General features: G+C 39.4%; 1 protein-coding gene and 1 long non-coding RNA gene across 2 annotated transcripts; one reads left to right on the top strand and one right to left on the bottom strand.

Annotated features, from left to right (window-relative positions):
- Window positions 1-14,160: 14,160 nt before the first annotated feature.
- LOC120291244 lies at window positions 14,161-15,520 on the top strand. The gene is made up of 2 exons (XR_005549173.1): window positions 14,161-14,836; window positions 15,089-15,520. It is a non-coding gene; the product is annotated as an uncharacterized LOC120291244 (long non-coding RNA).
- Window positions 15,322-19,349, bottom strand: LOC104439394. Its single transcript, XM_039308350.1, has 5 exons — window positions 19,311-19,349; window positions 18,691-19,037; window positions 17,317-18,582; window positions 16,356-16,608; window positions 15,322-16,262 (listed from the first exon to the last, which is right to left on the bottom strand). The coding sequence occupies exons 3-5, from the start codon at window positions 17,614-17,616 to the stop codon at window positions 15,985-15,987; spliced, it is 831 nt and encodes a 276-aa protein (XP_039164284.1). The 5' UTR covers window positions 17,617-18,582; window positions 18,691-19,037; window positions 19,311-19,349; the 3' UTR covers window positions 15,322-15,984.
- Window positions 19,350-21,223: the final 1,874 nt, after the last annotated feature.

A 21,223-nucleotide genomic window follows, 5' to 3' on the forward strand; every position in this document is an offset into this window, starting at 1 on the left:
GAGCTTGGTTGAAGGAAGTTCAGCTCCCAGACACTTGGACTAAACTTTGTCTTAGGATTAATTTTGCTCTTTGAACAAGAAAAATTCAGATGGTTCTATTCTCCATCTTGGTTGTAATCTTTTTCACTAGGCCCAAAGCCAAACTCATATACTATTCAAATGTATGTAATCCATCTCCATCTCCATTCCCCCTCCCCTCTTTACGATCTCCCTATTTTCTTCATATGAATTTTATGTTTCTAATTTTTCCTCGGATAGTCCATCTCTAATAATTTTCTTTAGATGCAAAATTTTAATATATATTTATAGAATTATAAATGTAGAAAAATATGAAGTAGAGGTGTATCTTATAAAAAGTTATAAATTATGTCAATGCCAATTATTTTTTAAATGATAATTCATATTGTGGACTAATAAGACAAGTAAAAGTAAAATCAAATAAGATTATTAAATATCGCCAAGGTTGATTTTAGGTGGTGGTTTTTTTTTTTTTTTTTGGCAATGGAATGATGGTCATTTTAACAATATAAAATCTTAGGTCATACACTTAGATGTTAAAAATCTAAGAATTCAATTGGATAATTTAAACGAGTTGAAGAACTACAAGTGAGATTATTAATTGATGTAATACCATAAAAAATCTCAAGTTGGTTCACCTGTGACAACTTTATCAAAACTAATTTTTTTTTACCACAAAAAACTCCAAACTATATATCCATAACAAATTTATTTTCCATTAGTATCCGTGTTAAATTGTTAAGTTGAATGACACATGGAAATAGACACTTGTACCAATTTAGAATTTTACCCTCCGTTTGTCACATGTGTATTAATTTGTGGCTTTTTGTGATAGTAATCAAATTTAACATAAACTAACGGAGGAAAATTTATCACAAATATGTTAATTTGAGGTTTTTGGTGATTTATTATAAATGTATTCTGGATATTTAACCCTAAATTTTATTATTGCTTTTTTATAGCACATCAACGTCTAGAAGAGCTTTTCAGTTTCTCTTCGTCCCTACGCGTCTCTGTCTGTCTCTTCTGCCCTCGCCGTTGCAGTTCTTATAACTCATGCCTTCGCCTTCGAAGCAGCTGCCATATTTATGCTGAGTGCCGAATTCTCCTTGCAACTTTTGCTTTTTCACCAAATTTTTGTCGGATTCTGTCGGATCAATTTCACAGTGAATGACGGTCAAGGTCCCCCAAAAAATGGTTTTATGCTGTCATCAAATTGGTTCTGTGATAGAATCGACTATTTTGGATCAATAGGACTAAAGATACAGACTTTGTGGAGCAAAAATTGATTTGACTTTGTAAAATTCATCAATATTAATGGAAATCTGATATCTCATTATCTAGTCCATCGTCACTATTTAGAAGATTAGGTTTGATAAAAATTTCAAGTTAGAGGTTTCAAGAAAAAAGGAAAATATCGGTCCTTAGGTACTAGTCCGTTCTATATCAAGCTGGTCTAATCACTAGTTTTGAGCTCCTAAAATCCGTCACGGGCACAAAAGGGGTCTCATCTCCACTTCAGAAACTGGATCTCTCGCCGATTTGCCAGGCACGCCCTTGGAATCAAGTGGCATTTGTCTAAGGTTTTCACTGTACACTCTTATCAATTATATTATGTCACATCGACCGTGTCTCGGGTGAAAAAATCTCGGGTCGGCCTCTAGAAACACGGCCAGTTTTAAGGGGACGAAAGGGACCATCCTCCTCCTCGACGCTGCCCATTCTGGGATACTTGTGACGGTTTCCCACTAGGAATCTGAGACGTAAATACTTCGCGCATGGATTTACATGAGGTCAATCATTGACCCACCCACGACAACGAACCGTGTATTATTTACATCCTAAAAATATATTCACAAAAATACAATGTAAATGAAGACGAATTTCCAATACGGGACGCACAACAGTTTGGCGCGAAACTTCCTCGAAGCTTCATCTCCCGCCCAGCTTCGATCTGAAAGCAGGAAAATCCTCTCCTCCTTTTTTTTCCACGCGGTTGGGGACGCTCCATGTCATTGATTATTTTCATAGTTTGCTTGATAAATGATTCTTCTGGCCACAATTTGATAAATGATTTTCTTTAGGATTAATACGGGAAAAGTGTTAAAAAAAGTCCTAAACCTTATGCATTTATGCCAATTTAGTGATAAATCCTTTTTTAGTGCCAATTTAGTCCTAAACATTTTTATGTTGTGCCAATTCAGTCTTTTCTGGCCAATTTTGGCCAAATTTTGCTAACGGACACCGGCCGGCCGACATAGCCCGGTCGGCGTTGATATGAACAACTTTTAATAATATTTTAATATTTTTGAATTTTTTGGTTCTTTTTCTTTTTCTTTTTTCTTTTTCTTTTTCCTTCTCCTTCCTCCCCGCTAGTCGCCGAACCTCAAAGAATCGGCGGAAGAGGTGACGGCCGGCGAGGTCGAGGTCGACCTCGCCGGCCACCTCGCCGTGGCCGTGAGGGTGGCCTCACATTGGGCGGCGAGGGTCACTTTCACCAAATCCAACGAGGGCGAGCCTCGCCCCCCAGGCCTCGAGGGTAGCCTCCCACTAGGTGGTTCAGCGACGCTTGACCCTCGCCAGATCCGGCAAGGGCGAGGCTCGCCCGCATGGCACGAGGCCGCCCTCGTGGCCACTAGCGAGGTGGCCAACAAGGTCGACCTCGACCTCGTCGATCGTCGTCTCTGGTTGGTCGCCGGACCTCGGCAACCGGCCGGAAGAAGGAGAAAGAAAAATAAAAATAAAAATAAAAATAAATCTAAAATATTAAAATATTATTAAAAGTTGTCCACGTCGGCGCCGATCAGGCCATGTTAGCCGACCGACATCGAGTCAGCAAAATTCAGCCAAAATTGCCCAGAAAGGACTGAATTGGCACAACGTAAAAAGGTTTAGGACTAAATTGGCACCAAAAAAAGATTTAGGACTAAATTGGCATAAATGCAAAAGGTTTAGTGTTTTTTTAACACTTTTCCCGTATATTTGAGATTGCGCTCTATTTGGGATATTGAAGCTCAATTCTAAAAAAGGTTAAGCTATCATGAACATGCAATTTTGGAATCCAATTGACCATTTATTTTGCAAAAACAAATGTGCAATAATTTGTCATGTCCCCCTGTCAATAATTGGAGCAGTCGCATGTGCTCAGATTACTCATTATCCCAGTTGCACTCTGATTAGTTAAGCTTGGTGCACTTTCTGTTCTTAGACTTTTCTTGACCTGTCTTGATTCTACAAGTTGCCCATTATTTTTCCTCTTTGAAACGTTATCTGTCGAAATTCTATTACAGCTTGCATCATATCAAATCGGATACTAAGTTTACAAACAGTAGTAGGTCTATAAATCAGTTCCCTCATCTGGCATCAGCTAATAATGTGCGTCATTCACTCATTTGACCTTCCAGTGATTAAGAACCTTTGGTGGCACCAAGGCCTCGAATTATGCCTAGTAGGCTTAAAAAAACAAGATAATAGAAGGAGGAGAATCCAAAAATGGATTTGAAGTGTCAAGACAAGGCACTGAAATCGCATTGAAACAAAAGATAGGTAAGGTTCAATCATTCTGTGTCTCTAGTTTCTGTTTGTGTCGTTATTTTCAGACTTTACTTTCTTAAGTGAACAGAATGAAGAGAGAATCAGACAAAGAGAAGTCAATCAACTTATCACGGAGATGTCATAACGATGCCTCCACTCAAAAGGTACTTTCAACCCTGCTTTGAAGAAACTATGTACTCGAATGATTATCAATGCCCTATTAAGTTGAGTATGTGATTCTTAGCAGCCTGGATGGGAAGACAATCGAGTCATTTCTCTACTAAGAAATACCAACAATGTTGTGGTTAATGCTGAGAATGTCGGAAGATCATCTCACAAATTTAGCATCATTAGAGGTACAACTTTATTGTAGTAAACGAGTTGTTACGTAAAGATGTGAAATTTGATTTGATAGCATGCATTTCTTTCATCGGGCAGCACAAGGACAGTATGAAAAAGAAGCAAGAGAAATGGAAACAAGCGATGGAGCATTTGAAGGACATTGGAAGTGGTTGGTTCTACGAGATCACCAAGAAAGAGGAAAATCAATTAGAAGTAGCTGTTTAAAAAGTTGGGAGCATGATATGTTCTATTACTTTTTGTTGGTATGATACTCTCGAATTTAAGATCAAGAGATGGAATTTGTTGTTTGTATTTTCTGCAAGTATTTAAGATGTGGGAATGGAACTGTTAAGGCCGCAAGCACTCTGGGCAACAGTTTTCTGTGCTTTGGAGTACAATTGATGTTTGAAAAGAAGTGCAGTTGGCCTTATGTTCGCCTAATCTGTTGTTTATAGACAAGGCTCTGTCGTCAATAACAAGCCAAGCTTGTTTAAAGGGAGGACATGAATTTTCTTACCTAACAATTTCGACTAGTATTTGTTCTAAAAACATCAATTTTCTTCGCTAATATGAAAAGAATCTGACATTTTCATTGTAAAAGTTTGACTTTTTACTGCAAAAAAAAAAAAAAAAAAATCCAGTAATTTCATAGATATCATCACTGGTAAAACTGCATATCCTAATCCTTGACTATTCAGCAGTTCCAGTAGTGGAATATTGTTCTCACCCAAGTAAAAATCAAAATCAAAATCCACACCATTCATCCAACGACTTTTCTAATTGTTTTTCGCTTTCCAATTCCAGCAATATGCATAATTAAAAAGGAGAAAAATATAGTTATAATTAAAGCTAAAGTTCGTATGTAGCAGCTTTCCATTACATCAATCATCTTTTACCTGTCAGTTAGTTGGCCTTCATTGTTCGGCTGGAGAATCGCCACATGAAGGCAAAAAAAAAAAGTGATTGCATACTGTCCAAAAAAAAATTCTAAATAAAGACCTGAAATGCTCTCATTTTCTTAAATAAAGACATAAAATGAATTTTGTTTTAAGTAAGAATCTGAATAGGCCATATTAATCTAAAAAAAGAACTTAAAGTGGTTAAAACTATTTTAAATAAAGGTCGAGTCTCGAAGGATATTTTCATTCAAACACAATTTAAATTTATATTTAAATTAAATCAAATTAAATTAAAAATTAAAAGAAGAAGCAAAAAATACAAGCAAGAGGACTCCGATGGCCATTGCCCCCTCGCCGATGGAGCGACAGCAATGGCCAATAAGGTCGCGAATGCCTGGGTAGCAAGGTTCGGGGCCCTTGGGCAAGGGCTGCCATGCCTATGCAAGGGCTGACAAACCTAGCCAACCATCGTTGCTGCCTCACTAGCAATAGGGCGACAACCACAAACGGAAGGAAGCCCTCCCACTTGTATCTTTGCTTCTTCTTTTTTTAAAGTTTTTGTTTTTTTTAGTTTTTTTATGAAAATAAAAAATAGAAAAAGAAAGAAAGAAGGAAAAAATTAAAAGAAGAAATTTCCCTTCACTAATCGGTGAGTTCGAGCCATTCTTTAACATTAGGGTTAATACCCTAAAAAACTCTAAACTGGTACACTTGTGACAAATTTACCCTAAATTATTTTTTTGACCACCAAAAACTTTAAACTGGTACATATGTGACAGATATACATTCCATTAGCTTCTGTTTGATTTTGCCATTAACCTTGCTGACGTGGTTGCTGATGTGGCAAGCCATGTGGAATTCATAAGTTTAATACCATTAAAAACCCCAAACTGGTATATTTATGACAAATTTACCCCAAGTTGGTATATTTAAGATAAATTTACTCTAAATTAATTTTTTCGATCATAAAAAATCTAAATTGGTACACATGCGGCACATAACCTCTTTCAATTTTCCCAAATTTGATTTAGTTGTGATGTCCAGTCAATTTTATTTTCCGGATTACTCTAACATTGCCTCCATATCATTAATACTTGATTTTTTTTCTTTTTATTGGAATCATTATTAGAAAACTATTCAAAGACTACCAAATGTGTACTTTGTTCTTGTGCCGAGAGAATGCCCATTAACTAAAAGATGGACAGATTGCTTGCGCACATATACAAAAGAAGTGCACATATCGCGGTTGCTTCGCTCGTTTTTGGTTTGTGACAAACTTGGCTTTATGTTTATATGTCTTAGCCCCAGATGATTTACTACTTGTCTGCAATTTGTTTGTACGCTTACATATTACTCTTGTTTTGCGGGTCATTCGTGTTAGTCCATGTCCTTATTAGCGTTACGTAGTCTTTCCTACCTTGAATCGTAAGTGTGTCAAAATTTTAACATGGAACTTGCATGTGAATGGTATGATTGACTCGTACATCACATGCTCGTTGAAATGCTATAACCAAAATCACTTATGTTTGTCAATGATTTCATGTGTACTTTGAGTGTGATTCTTTTGTATATTGTCGTGACCTCCTTTTTTCCGTCCGAGGGAAAAAGGATGAAGGTTTAGGGATATTTGCCTAAAGAGGTGGACCAATGGCTCTAAATTAGACGCGGGCTCTCCCAAGCCCATACCTTGCACGATGTTGGATTTTGTTTTTTTTTTTAGTTCTTAATACCCTAAATATTTCTAGGAGTCGCCACTAGCCTATTGGGGTCGGCTAAAAACCAATTGAGACACGAGAGTATTGTCTCGATTCCTACGCAACCAAAGATTTCTAAGAACGGTGACTTGTTTACGCTAATGTTTCTATTAGCGCCATTGCGGTACAACTAACTTGAAATGTTGTTTAAATGGCCACACAATCTTGATTACCAATTATAATATTTATGAAACCATTAAGTGTCCATGCAAATGTTTTTGTAGTTTTTCTTTTTTCTTAATGTCTTGACTAATCCTAACATAATTTAGAAAAGAAATTTATACTCAAATTATTGAAGAGGGGTGCGGTAAATAAACATCTAAGGAATTGAAAGGACTTGAAAGTAATGCGGAAAGAAAGACCCGATACAAGTCGGGCAAATAATATTACATGGTTTTGTTATCACGCCTCAGGACAGGACCCCCGTGAGCGAAATGGGAATTTAAATATGCATGAAATTACTCTAAATAATTTTAATCTACACAAAATAGATCATTTACAAAAAATGGTTATAAAATACCAAAATATCATTAAATTAAGAAAATGACCTTTTATAATAAGAAAATTTTCCTAGATGTCATTTCAATCATAATTTGATATCATCCATCATTTTTATAATTTTTTTTTTAAAATTTTCATCTTTTTATTATTTTTTAAATTTTTTATTTAAAATTAATTCCCTAAACCGATATATGCCGATTTACACTAATATGGGACTGCCCAGTACATGAATATAACAAGAACCAAGCTCAAATCGACCGTTTTAAGATCGAAACTTGGTTTGTGCATTTCGTCGAACACTTGGCGTGTATCAAATCATCCCAAACCAGCTTCCTCAGGCCATGTTTGTGGCCTTCAATCTCAACGCATGAGTAATATTATGTAGAACTAAAACATCAAGGTTAAACATACATGCGAAAATCTTGAAGAGATTTCAACACTTAGAAAAATTCCAGCTTCAAAATCAGTTTCTTGGACTAGTTTTCCTCTTGATTTTTCAATATTAAAGCATGTTCAAAATCGAACAAAAATACATCTAGGATACTCACCTTGCTTCCTAGTTTCTTTTTCAAGTGGTTCTTGGCCGAGGAAACCAAGAAATTATCCTCGGGGGGCACGTGGAAGTTGGCTCCTTCAAACTGGAAATGAGATCTGTAGAAAAAAAAGAATTAACAACGAAGGTTTTAGCTCACCTCCAAAATTAGACTTCAAGACGTCTCTTGTTGAAAAACTTGACACCAATCCAAAATATATGTATTTTATTTTGGGTTTGAACTCATGGTTTTCCTTATTTGTCTCTCAACTTTTTTAAAAACACTCGCTTTCTCTCACTCGTGATCAACCGGGCTCAACACTTGGAAAAAATTTCAGACTTTCTTTGGCCCGCCAGGAGGGCACTGTTTCGGGGGGTTTTAGGAGGCCTTCCAAATCTCCATTTTGAACGTGCGACCTATGGATGGAAATATTTTTGAGTGAAGTTTAACTTTCTAGTATAAGGTTTTGGCTAATTTTGGCTGCAAGGTTGTAAAAATTTCCCTTTTCTCTCTGGAGGTTGATCTGAGATTTCTGGGTTTGCTTTTCTGGAGTTGCTTCTGAGGGCTTCTCTTGGGAACGATTCCGAGCTCTCCCCTCTCCTTCTCGTCCCCTCTCTCTCATCCCTTGAAAGACCTTGCATCCGTGATCTTATCCCATGAATTAAGGGATCTTTGGCCGGCCTTTTGTCCACCTACCAAGCCTGCCAATTGAGCTGGTTTACCTACTCTTCTGACTTAGCCAATTTTTTTAACTTCTGCAGCTGTTGAGTGTGCGGACTTTGCTGCGATTTCCGTGCTTTCAGCCGCTTACCCCTGGCCAATTTCCATCCACTTGCATTACTATATATGGTCTTCCATCACGTGCAAAGATCAGGCTGATTGAGATGCTGAGTAGGATATGGTGGGGCCACAAATAAGCTTACTCAATAGCTCCGAATTAAGACTTAATCGTGGACTGAGATTTGGCAACTGATTTGGGTGCTTTAATCCATCACTTTGGCTGCGGTTTTTTTATCAATAGCAAGTTCATGTATAGTAGTTTAAGAACTGGACCAGATTTCGCAATTGTTCCCACCCAATTTTGCAAGAAAGTCCCTCAAAGTTGGTCATTTTCTTATCCCAAAATACCAAATTCAATACCAATGTGGTCTTTTTGGCTCGATTTGATTGATCCGACTTGGCCCAAATTCAATTTCAACTTAATTGGTGACCAAGATGATGATTTAAGGGCTCGGGCGCAAATTTTGCAAAATTTGCGAATTGATCTCTCAACTTTTGGAAATTGCATTTTGGCCACAACTTGCCATTTGAATTCCAATCGACCTCCTGGGCTCGGCTAGTAACATTTAGATCATTGGCCCCAACTTGCTCTTTTTTTTTTTTTTTTTTTTTTTCAATTTCTTTTTTTTTTTTTTTTTAATATTAATAATAATAATAATAATAATAATAATAATAATATTATTATTATTATTATTATTATTACTATTATTTTAGGAAAACATCTTTCATTTAAAACACTATATTAAACACCTAGATAATCTATATGCAGAAATTTGACATTAAATATTTTTTGGCAAAAATTTAGGTGTCAACATATATGTGCGCAAGCGATCCATCCATCTTTTAGTTAATGGACATCCTCTCGGCACAAAAATGAAGTTCACATTTGGTAGTCTTTGAATAGCTTTCTAATAATGATTCCAATAAAAAGAAAAAAAATAAAGTATTAATGATATGGAGGCAATGTTAGAGTAATCCAGAAAATAAAATTGATTGGACATCACAACTCGGTCAAATTTGGGAAAATTGAGAGAGGGTAAATGTGCCACACGTGTACCAATTTAGATTTTTTATGATCGAAAAAATTAATTTAAAGTAAATTTGTTATAAATATACCAGCTTGGGGTAAATTTGTCATAAATATACCAATTTGGAGTAAATTTGTCATAAATATACCAGTTTGGGGTTTTTAATGGTATTAAACTTATAAATTTCCACATGGCTTACCACGTCAGCAAGGTTAACGGCAAAATCAAACGGAAGCTAACGGATAGTAGATCTGTCACATATATACCAGTTTTGGGTTTTTGGTGGTCAAAAAAATAGTTTGGGGTAAATTTGTCACAAGTGTAACAGTTTGGGGTTTTTTAGGGTATTAACCCTTAAAATTAATATGACCACTTCAAGCTCTTATTTGAAATAATGTCAATTTCGGACTCTTATTTAAAATAAGGATACTTCGAGCTTTTATTTGAAATAATGTCCTCTTTAAACTCTTATTTAAACAAATAATGGTATTTCGTGCCCTTATTTAAAAAAAATTCTTATTTTCTAATCTAAACTCTAAAAAGCCACGTCATCAACTCATCATATATTATTTTGTTTTTTTCACAAATAAAATAATATTATACTTTCTAGTTTTGCAAATTGGAAAGAAAAAATCAACCCACTATCCTAAGAAGACAAATACAATCCACACTCCTTATTCCATCTTAATAAAATATATTGTGTTGCAATATGCATTGGAATAAAAAACTTTGGGCAGGAATACTAAGAGTATAAACACATTTACTGAAGAGTGTGACATATGGAAGTCATCGGACTTCTGCAATCCTGATCCAAGAAGTAAGACAACTTTTAAATAATCCAAAAGTTCATCTAATATATAATTTTTTTAAATAATAGCAAAATGTTTAGGACTAATTTCATCAAAAACCTTAAATTGGCATATTCATGCCACATTTATCGCAAACTAATATATTTTTATGCCACATTTATCTCAAACTAATATATTTATGCCACATTTATCTCAAATTGGGATCTTTTCACTAGTTTGAGTTAAATAAGGCTTGGAATACTAGTTCGAGATTTTTCGTGACACAACAATTTGTTGGGGTAAATATGACATAAGTGTATCGGTATGGATTTTTTTTTTTATGACATGTAAATTAGTTTTGGGTAATGTGGCACAAGTGTACCATTTTGGAATTTTTTTGCAGTATTAATCCAAATGCTTAATGGTATAATTATAACTAGCAATATAACAAGTGAAGCCTGAAATTACCCCCAAAAAGAAAAAATCCCCAACATGCTTTATCACTATTTCACTATTCAAATCTACTTCACTTAATATAGTTTAAAATACACAGCCCTTCCCAGAGATAATAGCTGCTTTGTAGAGGGGAAGCAGTAAAGTGTTGAATTGATTAAAAAGAAAAAGAACAAAATCATTGCAAATTCATCAAGAAGTAGCATCACCAATTTACTATTCACACCTCTTCAGTCCTATAATATACAGATGTGCATTGTATCACTGGAACCATAAACACAAGCAGAGTCAAAAACTAAATATGTTGCATGCCTATTTCAAAGGTTTTAGTTTTGGGTTAATACCACGAAAGGACGGCGCTAAATACAGCCCTATATCGACTCCATACGCTACCCTCAAGTAGTTGGGGGTCTCTCTTCACTAGCAGAGACTCCACAGCTCTTTCCTGTCCCCTTCTCTCTCCCTGTTGCTCAGGCTATGTCCTTGCCAGCTATCCCTCTCACTGCTTCAAGCCAGTGATTAATTACAAAGAGCATCAAAGGTTCCGGACAAGGCATGACTCTCGAAGCCGGGAGCAGAGTTGATGGGAAATGGCGAGAGCGGATCCGGCAGCGACTAAGGCCGCAGCGCTCTCCCCTCTCTCCATGTGCCGGGTTTGGAGCTCGAGGCTATGCTGGGCGGCCGACGAGGGCAGAGATGGGAATCCACCTCAAAAAAGCTAGCATCCGCTGGCTCCACTCGATAGCAAAGACCAGTGAACAAGTAGAAGACCTTCGCGTGGATTCAGGATCGAACTCTTTTCGTTGTTCGGAATTTGGTTCCGTTGGCTCCTGTCCGGTGAGCTTTCGAGGATCTGATGATCTCCGTCATTGTTGTGCGGGAGAGAGAAAGATGAAGGAAGCTGCAGCTTTGTACGGATTGCTCAAGTTGGTTAATGGCAGTCACATGATATGAAACAGAGGCCTACAGATATCCCTTTTCATTTTGCTTTTGGAGGGTAGTGCTCAAGTTGTTTGACCTATATTTGTCCATGTCATCTCTATTACTTTTACACATATGCCATTGCTAATGGGAAATTCTCATTTTGTGGCGAAACTTCACGCGAGCCTATGCGGGCGCACGATGGAAAGAGAGACAGAGACAGAGACAAATTGCGAGGGAATAGCGTGGCGTGGCATGGCGTGGCATGGCGTGGCGTGGCGTGGCATGGCGTGGCGTGGCGTGGCGTGAAGCAAGATCTGACGAGAGAGAGCGAGAGAGACAGAGAAAGAGAGACAGAGAGAACCTGTGAGAAAGTAGCGTGGCCTTACGCGAAGCGAGCAAACCGACAATTGGCATCGAACTGAGATAGAAGCCAAACGGGCCTCGCCAACACTCCAAACCGACCCTTTGAACTTTTCTTTTATAAAAGCCTCTTCTTCGCGGCTTGCGAAGGATCACGGTGGCAGCGGTTGTCGTTTGCTTCTTGCGAGACAAAGAAGGGGGAGAGAGAGAGAGGTGAGGTACCTGGGATATTTTTAAAAGAAACGAAAGAGAGAAAGGGAGAAGACGCAGAACAGGAAGAGAGAGAGAGCGTGCGGCAGAAGAGAAACGACAGAGAAGGCACGTAATTAACGAAGAGAAAGGACGCAATGAAGGGCTCATCATCTTACAGTCTGAGCCGTCCCGATGCGGATACCAGTGCTTCGTCAAGTTCCACGTTTCATCCCTTCGCGTAAGTTACAACTTACAAGCAATCTTAAAGGGAACTCAGTTCTCTCTAGTGCTAGAAGATGATGAACAGCATAAGCTGTAAGAATATGAAAAGGGAAAATTGAGAAGAGAAGTTTTTGTGTATTCTTTGTATATGTCTGTACGTACAATATCAATGTTTATATTCCAAGACATGTATAATGAGAAAGGAAACTAAATAATGTACAAACTAGACTTGATATTAATTGATCCCTGATTTGATCTTAATTGATCTGAGAAATATCCAATGCGATCTGAAGATATCTTGCGTATCTTCCAACACTCCCCCTCAAACTGGTGGCTTGTAGATATCCAAGACGCCGGGCTTGCTTAAGAGATACGCATGCTGACTTTGACATAGAGGCTTGGTGAATACATCTGTAGGTTGTTCTTCTGTTCCAATCCCCCGTGTCTCGATTATGGCAGTCCACTTCTATGTGTTTCGTTCTCTCATGCACAATGAGATTTGATGCTATTTGAGGGCTACATCGTTGTCACAAAATAATCTGGTTGGTCCCTCGACTTGCACTCCAAGGTCCCGAAGTAATCCCCGTAGCCATACTATCTCACATGTCGTTTTCGCCATAGCTCGGTATTCTGCTTCTGCCGAGGATAAAGAGAAAGTCGGCTGCTTCTTGGTTTTCCATGAAAGTAAAGAATCTCCCAACTTAATGCAGAAACCGGTTATGGATCTTCTGCTCATCGGACAAGTGGCATAATCTGCATCACAGTATGCTGTCATTTTCATATCACACTTCCCGGAAAGAAGAATCCCAAGTCCAGGACATTTCTTCAAGTACTTCACAACTTTCAATGCAGCGTTCATGTGAGACTACTTTGGCTTGTGCATGAATTGGCTGAGTGTCTGTACAGCATAACTAATGTCTAGCCTGGTCATAGTCAAATATATGAGTTTCCCAACAAGTTTCTGATAACTCAATGGATCTTCGAGTACTAGATTTGCTTGCTGAGACACTTCAGCATCATAATCTGCCATAGTCAATTTAACATTTTGCTCGATTGGAATCACAGCTGGCTTACATCCTGACAAACCTGCTTCTGATATGATTTCCAAAGCAAATTTTCTCCGGGCCGAGAGATATTCCTTGATCCGATCGTGCAATTTCTATTCCAAGGAAATATTTGGGCGTACCCAAATCTTTTATGTGAAATGTAGAATGCAAGTATTCCTTGAAAACTTGGATAGCTACTTAATCATTTCCCATAATAAGTATATCATCTACATATATCATTAAATATATAGATGGCGTACCTTTAGTCCGTGTAAAAACAGCATAGTCAAATTTGGACTGTTGGAAACCTGCAGCTATCAAGGACTCAGCAACATTGGCATACCACTGTCTGGAAGCCTGTTTAAGGCCATATAAGGATTTGTGGAGACGACATACTCTATTCTCCCCCTGTCTCCGTAAACCTTGTGGCACATCCATATAAATTAGGGGTGAGCACGGTTCCCGGTTCTAAAGAGACCGGTTCCGGTTCCGGTTCCCAGAAAAAGGGAACCGGGAACCGGAACCGAACCGGTCACAATTCAAAAAAAAAAAAAAAACCCTAACGTTGCCCCCGCAAGATTTCCCCCTCTGGATTCTTCCCCCCCCTTTCCCTTTCTTTTCTCTCTCTCTCTTTCTTTTCTCCCCTTTTCCCTCGTCACGTCACTTCTTGCCCCCCCAACTTTTTTCTTTTCTTCTCTCTCTCTCCTCTTTCCCCCTCTCTCGGCCGAAACCCTACCCCTTCTTCTTCTTCTTCTTCTTCTTTTTCTTCTTCCTCCTCCTCTTGCTAGCTGCTGCTTCACCCACCACCACACCGCCGCCCCACGCCCTACTCACCACCACCTCTTGGCCACCGAACCACCACCACCCACCGCTCGTCCGACAAGCCGTCTCGCCGTTGAGCCCGACGAGCTGTCGCGCCGTCCGCGCCGCTCCTCGCCGCCGTCCCCAAGCCACTGTCACCACCTCTTGCTGCCGCTCGCTCGGCCGTCCAGGCCGTTGTTGCTCCAAACCGCCACCGCCACCGCCTCCGCCAGAACCGAGCTCTTCCTCCGTCGGGGAAGTTGAAGCCCTCGAAGATCGATCTGGCCTCGAACGATTCGATGGCGAAGTGCCGGTGGCCGGGCTTCGCGAACCTTGCTTGCGGCTTGATGAATGGGATGGCCTCGTCGAGGTTCCAGTTTGCCGCCTCCATCTCGCGAGCCATGGCTTTCGCGAAGTGCCTCACGGATCGTAAGGCGTAGTGGAGGGCTTGGGCGAAGTGTTTCTGGGTTTGTCATGATGAAGAAAAAAATTCTGCAGTAACTCTGTTCTGCAGATTGGCCAAAGAGCGAAGAATCAAGAATTCCTGCCGGATGCTGTTTTGGTTTGCAAGTGTAACGACAGCCAAGAACAGAAGATCATGGAAGGCAATTCAAAGACAAGTGCGGAAGCTATGTCAGAACCATAAGGGCTCTGATACCATGTAAGAATATGAAAAGGGAAAATTGAGAAGAGAAGTTTTTGAGTATTCTCTGTATATGTCTGTACGTACAATATCAATGTTTATATTACAAGACATGTATAATGAGAAAGGGAACTAAATAATGTACAAACTAGACTTGATATTAATTGATCCCTGATTTGATCTTAATTGATCTGAGAAATATTCAATGCGATCTGAAGATATCTTGCATATCTTCCAACATAAGCTTAATACATAATCTAAATGCCACAGATCAAATGCAGTGATTGCTCAAGAAGCGAAAAAGAGGCCACAAGCTTCAGAGACTCATCGCCCTATGTACAAGAGAAGATAAAAAGGTATCGCATGGTGATTTGTCATTCTGCTATTCGAAGCCACAGATGATGACAAGGATATCTAAGGAGAACAGACTCAGAGCATCAACCAAATTCTTGCCAAAACCAATTACGTTTGGTAAATCTCTCTTCATTTCCTTTCTAAATTGGTAGAGGGGGTGGGCTGACTGTACAGAGAATGGTAGCAAAAGATTCTATACAATGCTCTTGCAAAATAAACACGACAAGCAGCACTAATGAGGCATACACTTGCTGCTGGTGTAAGAGACTACTGGAATCTCACTAAGGTATTGCAAGGATGGACTAGAAAACTGCCAAAATATCGACAATTAAATGTGATAACCAAATATATCTCTATGAATACCCTCTCCACAAACTTTTCCTTCAAAAACTGTGCTTGGTGAAAGGCGCACCAGCATCTGATAAATCTTGGACCAGCTCCCGCCTCAAGAGAAATATTTTCATTCCATCTGCACATTCTCCGGGGGTCAAATTGAGAACTATACCAATCTGTTCACTGATAATCTTCAGATAACCTACCCATCATCCTTCCTATCCTCCAAAGACGCTTTCATCGCTTCAGCAGTCATGAGAGCAACCACAGCTCTGTGAACTGCTACATCTGCTTTGCAAAGAAGTCTCTGTGCCCTCTCTCTCTTAAGCTTAGCTAAATTAGATGCATACCGTGCTGCACCAGATGCATCCAACAATTTATATTCATCCATATCCGTCCGGTCCCACTGCTCACTAGATGGTCTCTGAGAGCCTTCAGACGAAAACTGTTGATGAGAATTCCAGTGATGGGTATTCTTATTACTGCCCGTGGCTCCCCTGCTGTAGGCAGTGACCACCTGTGAATGTCGAGGAGATGCAACAGCACGACTTCTTTGACTTATATCTCTGTAGTCTCGGAGGATAATTTCGATTGAATCCATCATTGCCAATTGGAAAATATCCCTGGCCAGGGACATCTCGTGGAGAATATCCCAATGGAGACGTCTGTGCCATTTGAGAATTGTCTGCATGTCCATAGTTATGTCCCAAATAGACGGCCCTATCATCTCCAAAACTAGGTCCGTTCAATCTCCTCCCTGACAGGAACAAAAAGATAACGACGTCAAGATTCTGGATCCAAGAAAAAATAACCTAAAAGTGTTCCGCTTAGTAAAATTCACATAACTTACCAAAAGCATGGAAACTGTCCTGATCTCCATGAAAACCATTGCTTTGCCCCGTGACTGAGAATCGTTTTTGCGACCTTTGCTTTGAGCCTTTATTAGGGACTTCTAAGCCCCCAGGTTTCATACAAAAAGCAAACATGGGAGGTCTTTCAGCAGCTGAGGCCTTCTGACATCCATCAGAAGCAGCAGAGTTCCCTTTATTCAAAGCTAGCTCCCACTCTCTCAACTGCTGCTGGTACATTTCCCATAACGGTGGCTGCAAAGCATGAGCATGAATTGAATAATTGATACCATGACATTTAAATCACAAGTTCAAAAGAGTGCACACTATGTGCACACAAAGGTAACAGACAGGATTAATCATGACAGGAAGATCTAATTAACAAAAAAGAGACATACAAATTAGCATCTGATTTTGAATAATATGTCTAACCAACTAATTAATAACTGAACTAATTAAGAGCTAATTTCAAAGGCTATTTGTTTCTTTATTCATGCTCAATGCCCTATTAATTGAAAAACCAAGCATTACCATCATGCATGAAGGCCTAAGAAGTTGATATTACTATATAACAATTATGCAAGAACGAAAAAGGAAGATCACAAAAACCAGATATTTCCACATGCTCCAGAGCAGAAAGCAGCCCCATATCAGACAAAATTCCAAAGAACGACTCCAGGAAAAGATAAAAATGAAACGGGCATGGAAGAGAGGAACAAAGCAATCACATACCAACAGGTCCCCCGACAATCCTTTGCAATTCACTCAAACAAAGTACACCCCAAATAAAACAAAATGAGCATCTCAACAAGGAAACGTTCATCTGGAAAACCGAGTGACGGAAATTGTTCCCGATGGCAGATTAACAGTAATTGCAGAAAGCCAAATTAAATGCAGCAACTCACATAAATGTGTATCTGGAAAAAATCAATAAACGACAATAAAAAGGATTTTAAAAGGTACCTGAAGAAGTCGAATCAATGGCATTCCCTTCTTTTGCCTCTTCTGCCGCCAATGTTCATAAATACCTCTTACAACTGGTCCTGCACCTAACTGCAAATCGTCCATTTCCTCGGATGTGAAATGGTCACGCTGTAGAGCATGAGCTTTCTTCTCAAACATGTCCATTGTCCTCTCAAACATCTCCACAGATATCTGCCCATAGCCATTATCATTAACATCTGAAGAACTTTGACGAGATGAAATCCACCACTCATCATCGTTATCCATGTCATATAGGACACGAGATGGATTCAAGGCCATTTAAATATCTGTTTCAACCTGCTGGAAGTAGATAGCAGAACTGCGAAATGACAGCTCCATTCCATTATCATCATAATCTTCTACCACGTAGACACCAGGAATCGGAATGTTCTTGACTGATGCAGCACGGAAGTTTCGGTTGTAACACTCTTCATGCATCTCCTCGAAAAGAGCCCATTGGCTTCTGTCTGAAATTTCGAGTGTCCACTGTTTCCCTTCTCGCCACATCATAGCATGTGTATACCTGTTAGTGGACCCAGGCAGCAGAAACTGATGTGCTTTATGAGAATATTTATTGGTTCCTGAAACTTTTACTGCAAGGTTCCATTCATTCTCAACAAGTTCAAGTACCACCTCTGCCCCACTCTCTCTCCATTCCTTGTCCCCCACTGTAATTAACAAGTTCGCATGACACGATAACAACTCCCAGTTTCTTTGAGGAACTCAGGCGACATCTGAGGCCCTCTTTTCATTGGGTTTCCTGATTCTTTTGTGAGGAATTGTTCTCTGCTGTGGCTTTGAACTTGAACCTGAACTCCAGAAGGATATGAGTAAGTAACATGTGTCCGTGGTTTCTTCGGTCCATTGCCAAACTATTCAGGGAACCGTCTGATTTTGCATCTGACCAACCACGTGAGAAGTGTCCATAAAATGAACTACTTCTACTGCGATGCCATACGATTCTTGGTGCGGTGGGATTTGGACTGGGAACGAGGCTGCCATTCATATCGCAAGCCATACCAGTAGGCGGCAAACCACGCAGGGATCCATCATTGGCAGGCTTATCACCTTCATTATAATGGGGAGTATCTATCTTAATACCATTCAAAGAAGGACAAGCACCATTTGTGATCCTCTCCCCACCAAGCAGAGGCCTTGACGTTTTCTCTGATGCTGCGTTAGTTTCCTTGCCCTTCCTGCACCTGGCCAACCTCATCACCAACTACAGCATTACCACTGTGAATCCTGCCAGCATGAAGATCACTGCTTTGGTTATCCTCAGGGGTCCTCAAATCTGTACCCCCGCAAACAACTAGCTGAACAGCTTGATCATCTTTAGCACAATGCAAGTACCTATCACAAGGACTTTCTCTTGATGGAACTTCTTGGCTAGCATGGAATCCCACATCATTCTTTGAGCAGTCATCTATGGCGATGTTAGATTGAGCCAAAATTCTTGCAGTTTCAGTGCTCTTCTCCTGATTAAGCTCAACAAAACTAATTTTGGAGACACTATGATTCATAAGAAGCTTCAGGTGCAATCTCAGAAAGAAAGTAGGAGCAGCGGAAAAGGACAGAGCAAACGGAAGAAGCTTCATGTACTCTGCATCAGAACCTGAAGAATTTCCCCCATTAATGTCGTCATTATCTCTAGATACATCCGAGGGCCGCATTGCTTCACCGGTCAGCTTCTGTAGACCCTGATCAGTTAAGCTTAGGACAATTAATACTGGTTTTACATAAGTAACAACCACAATACTAAGCACAAAGTAAAAGTGTGTGCGTGTGCACGTGCGCATGCCGACAGAGAAGAGGGAAGGGTGGGGGGGAGTTTAAGAAATTGGTTCATGGAAGAATTGTTAATGTTGAGATACCAAAAACAACAGAAAATCATGCACATATTGCTCCACAACCCTAACTCCTGAACAGAGAAATTGCACATTCTGAGAAGAAAATGATAAAGAGAATAATACCTCTCGCGAAGAGTCCAAAACAGCTGGTGTCAGTAACGGGACGTCTCCATTTTGAAGCGCACCGTAAGTGCATTCAGAAGGAGAAAGTTTCTCAACTAGCAAACAATTCTCCCTCAGTATCGACTCCAAACACAACCTCTTAGAACGTTTTAATCTCAAAAAGTTGTAATATCCAAACACAAGTTGGCTTTCACAACCTTGAACACTAGAGAATTTGAATCTAACAGAAGTTATCGGAGATCGCAAGCTTACAAATTTCACCTCCCCGTTAGACTCACAAGCCATTGCTGTGGCAACGAGGACTTTGGCAAGGGCCGCAATACCCTCACCTCACCAGATCTGTCAAGGGCGTCACGACACTTTTTTGGTTTGGCGAGGGCATCACAAGCTCTTGCCCTAGCCCTCGCTAGGGTCAACAATGGCCTAGGCAAGAGCCGTGACACTCTCACTAGGATCAGTGACGGCTTGTGCAAGGGTTGCGAAGCCCTCTCTAGTGACAAGCAGCCCCACTGGCCTTTGCTCAGTGGCCAATGTAGACTGCTGTCTCTTGGCCAGTGGCTGGCTCTGCTGGCCATGTGTAAAAAAGGGCCAGCGCTGATTGGGTTGTCACATTTGTGATGTTCGATCAAAATTAACCGAAATGACTAATTTGAAAATTTGTTAAAAGGTTGAGACTAGTTTGGCAATTCATTTAAAAGACTATAGCTAAATTAACAACAATCGAAAGGTTTAAGATTGAATTTATCACCGTACAACAAGCATAGGACTTTTTTTCCAATTTTTTTGATACCATGTAGTAGTAAAAAATATAAGGGCATTACTCCCCTTACAATTAAGGGGATTTTGCATAATTCTCTCAGTTAATGAAATGCGAACCATAATTTAATTACTTACATAATTGGATTTTGGACCAAACTCGATTGCGAACTCCCCCCCGCAGCATGCAGCCCAACTATATGTACACAACAATTGAAGCAAATTTTGTCACATGATCTTTATGTTATCGAGGCCTTTTCCCTTTTTATTTAGTTGTTGTATATTATATTTCTTAAAATTTCTTAGGAAAACTTCCAAAAATAAAGCCCGAATGCCATAATTTTCTCAAATAGTGGTTTAAAGTAGACTTTGTTTCAAATAAAGGCTTGAAGTGGCTATATCAATCTCAAATAAGTATCTAAAGTAGTCACGGTTGTTCCAAATAAGGGCCTAGTTTTGCTGACTTGCCAACCGTTAAAAAATTCCGATCGAGCAAAAGTATTTCCTCATAATACAATTTAAATAAGATTAAAATTATAAAAGAAAAAGAAAAAGCAAAAATAGAGGTGGGAGGGCCCTCCCTCCTATGGCCGCCGCCTCATCACTAGTGGGGCGGTGGTGGTGGCCGATGAGGTCATCAACCCCCAAGCCAAGCTCTTTGCCTAGGGTCGATGACTTCATCAGCCATTGCCACACGCCCCACTAATTATGTGGCAATGGCCATAGATAGGAGGGAGCCCTTCCTCTTGTGTGTGTTCTTTTTTTTTAATTAATTTTTTTGAGTTTGGAAAAAAGAAAAAAGAAAGGAGAAATGGAAAATATTTATAAGACGAAATTGTCATTCACCATACAATGAGTTCATATCCTTATTTGAAACTGGTATGATTACTTTAGGCTCTTATTTAAGAAAATGATAACACTTCAATTCTTTATACGCAACAATGTCTACTTTATATCCTTATTTGAAAAAATGAAGACATCTTAGGCTCTTATTTGGAATTTTCTCAATTTTTTATTTATTTATATTAGGGTGGCTGTATTTATTAAAAGCTAACAAACTCTTACCATTTAAAATAATTATGTTATTTTTTTTGGTAGTCTAAATTTGAATTAAGATAACATTCTAAAAAAGAATCTTTGTTTAGTTTGAATTGACG

This window comes from Eucalyptus grandis, chromosome 3 (genome assembly GCF_016545825.1).
Source record: "Eucalyptus grandis isolate ANBG69807.140 chromosome 3, ASM1654582v1, whole genome shotgun sequence".
In the NCBI taxonomy this organism is placed as follows: Eukaryota; Viridiplantae; Streptophyta; class Magnoliopsida; order Myrtales; family Myrtaceae; genus Eucalyptus; species Eucalyptus grandis.

Coding starts and splice junctions, on each gene's coding strand:
- LOC104439394 (XM_039308350.1), bottom strand. CDS start 17,616: ATGGCCTTGAATCCATCTCGTGTCCTATATGACATGGATAACGATGAT. Junction 16,609..17,316: donor CATTGATTCGACTTCTTCAG/GTACCTTTTAAA, acceptor CATGCTTTGCAG/CCACCGTTATGGGAAATGTA. Junction 16,263..16,355: donor GGACAGTTTCCATGCTTTTG/GTAAGTTATGTG, acceptor TGTTCCTGTCAG/GGAGGAGATTGAACGGACCT.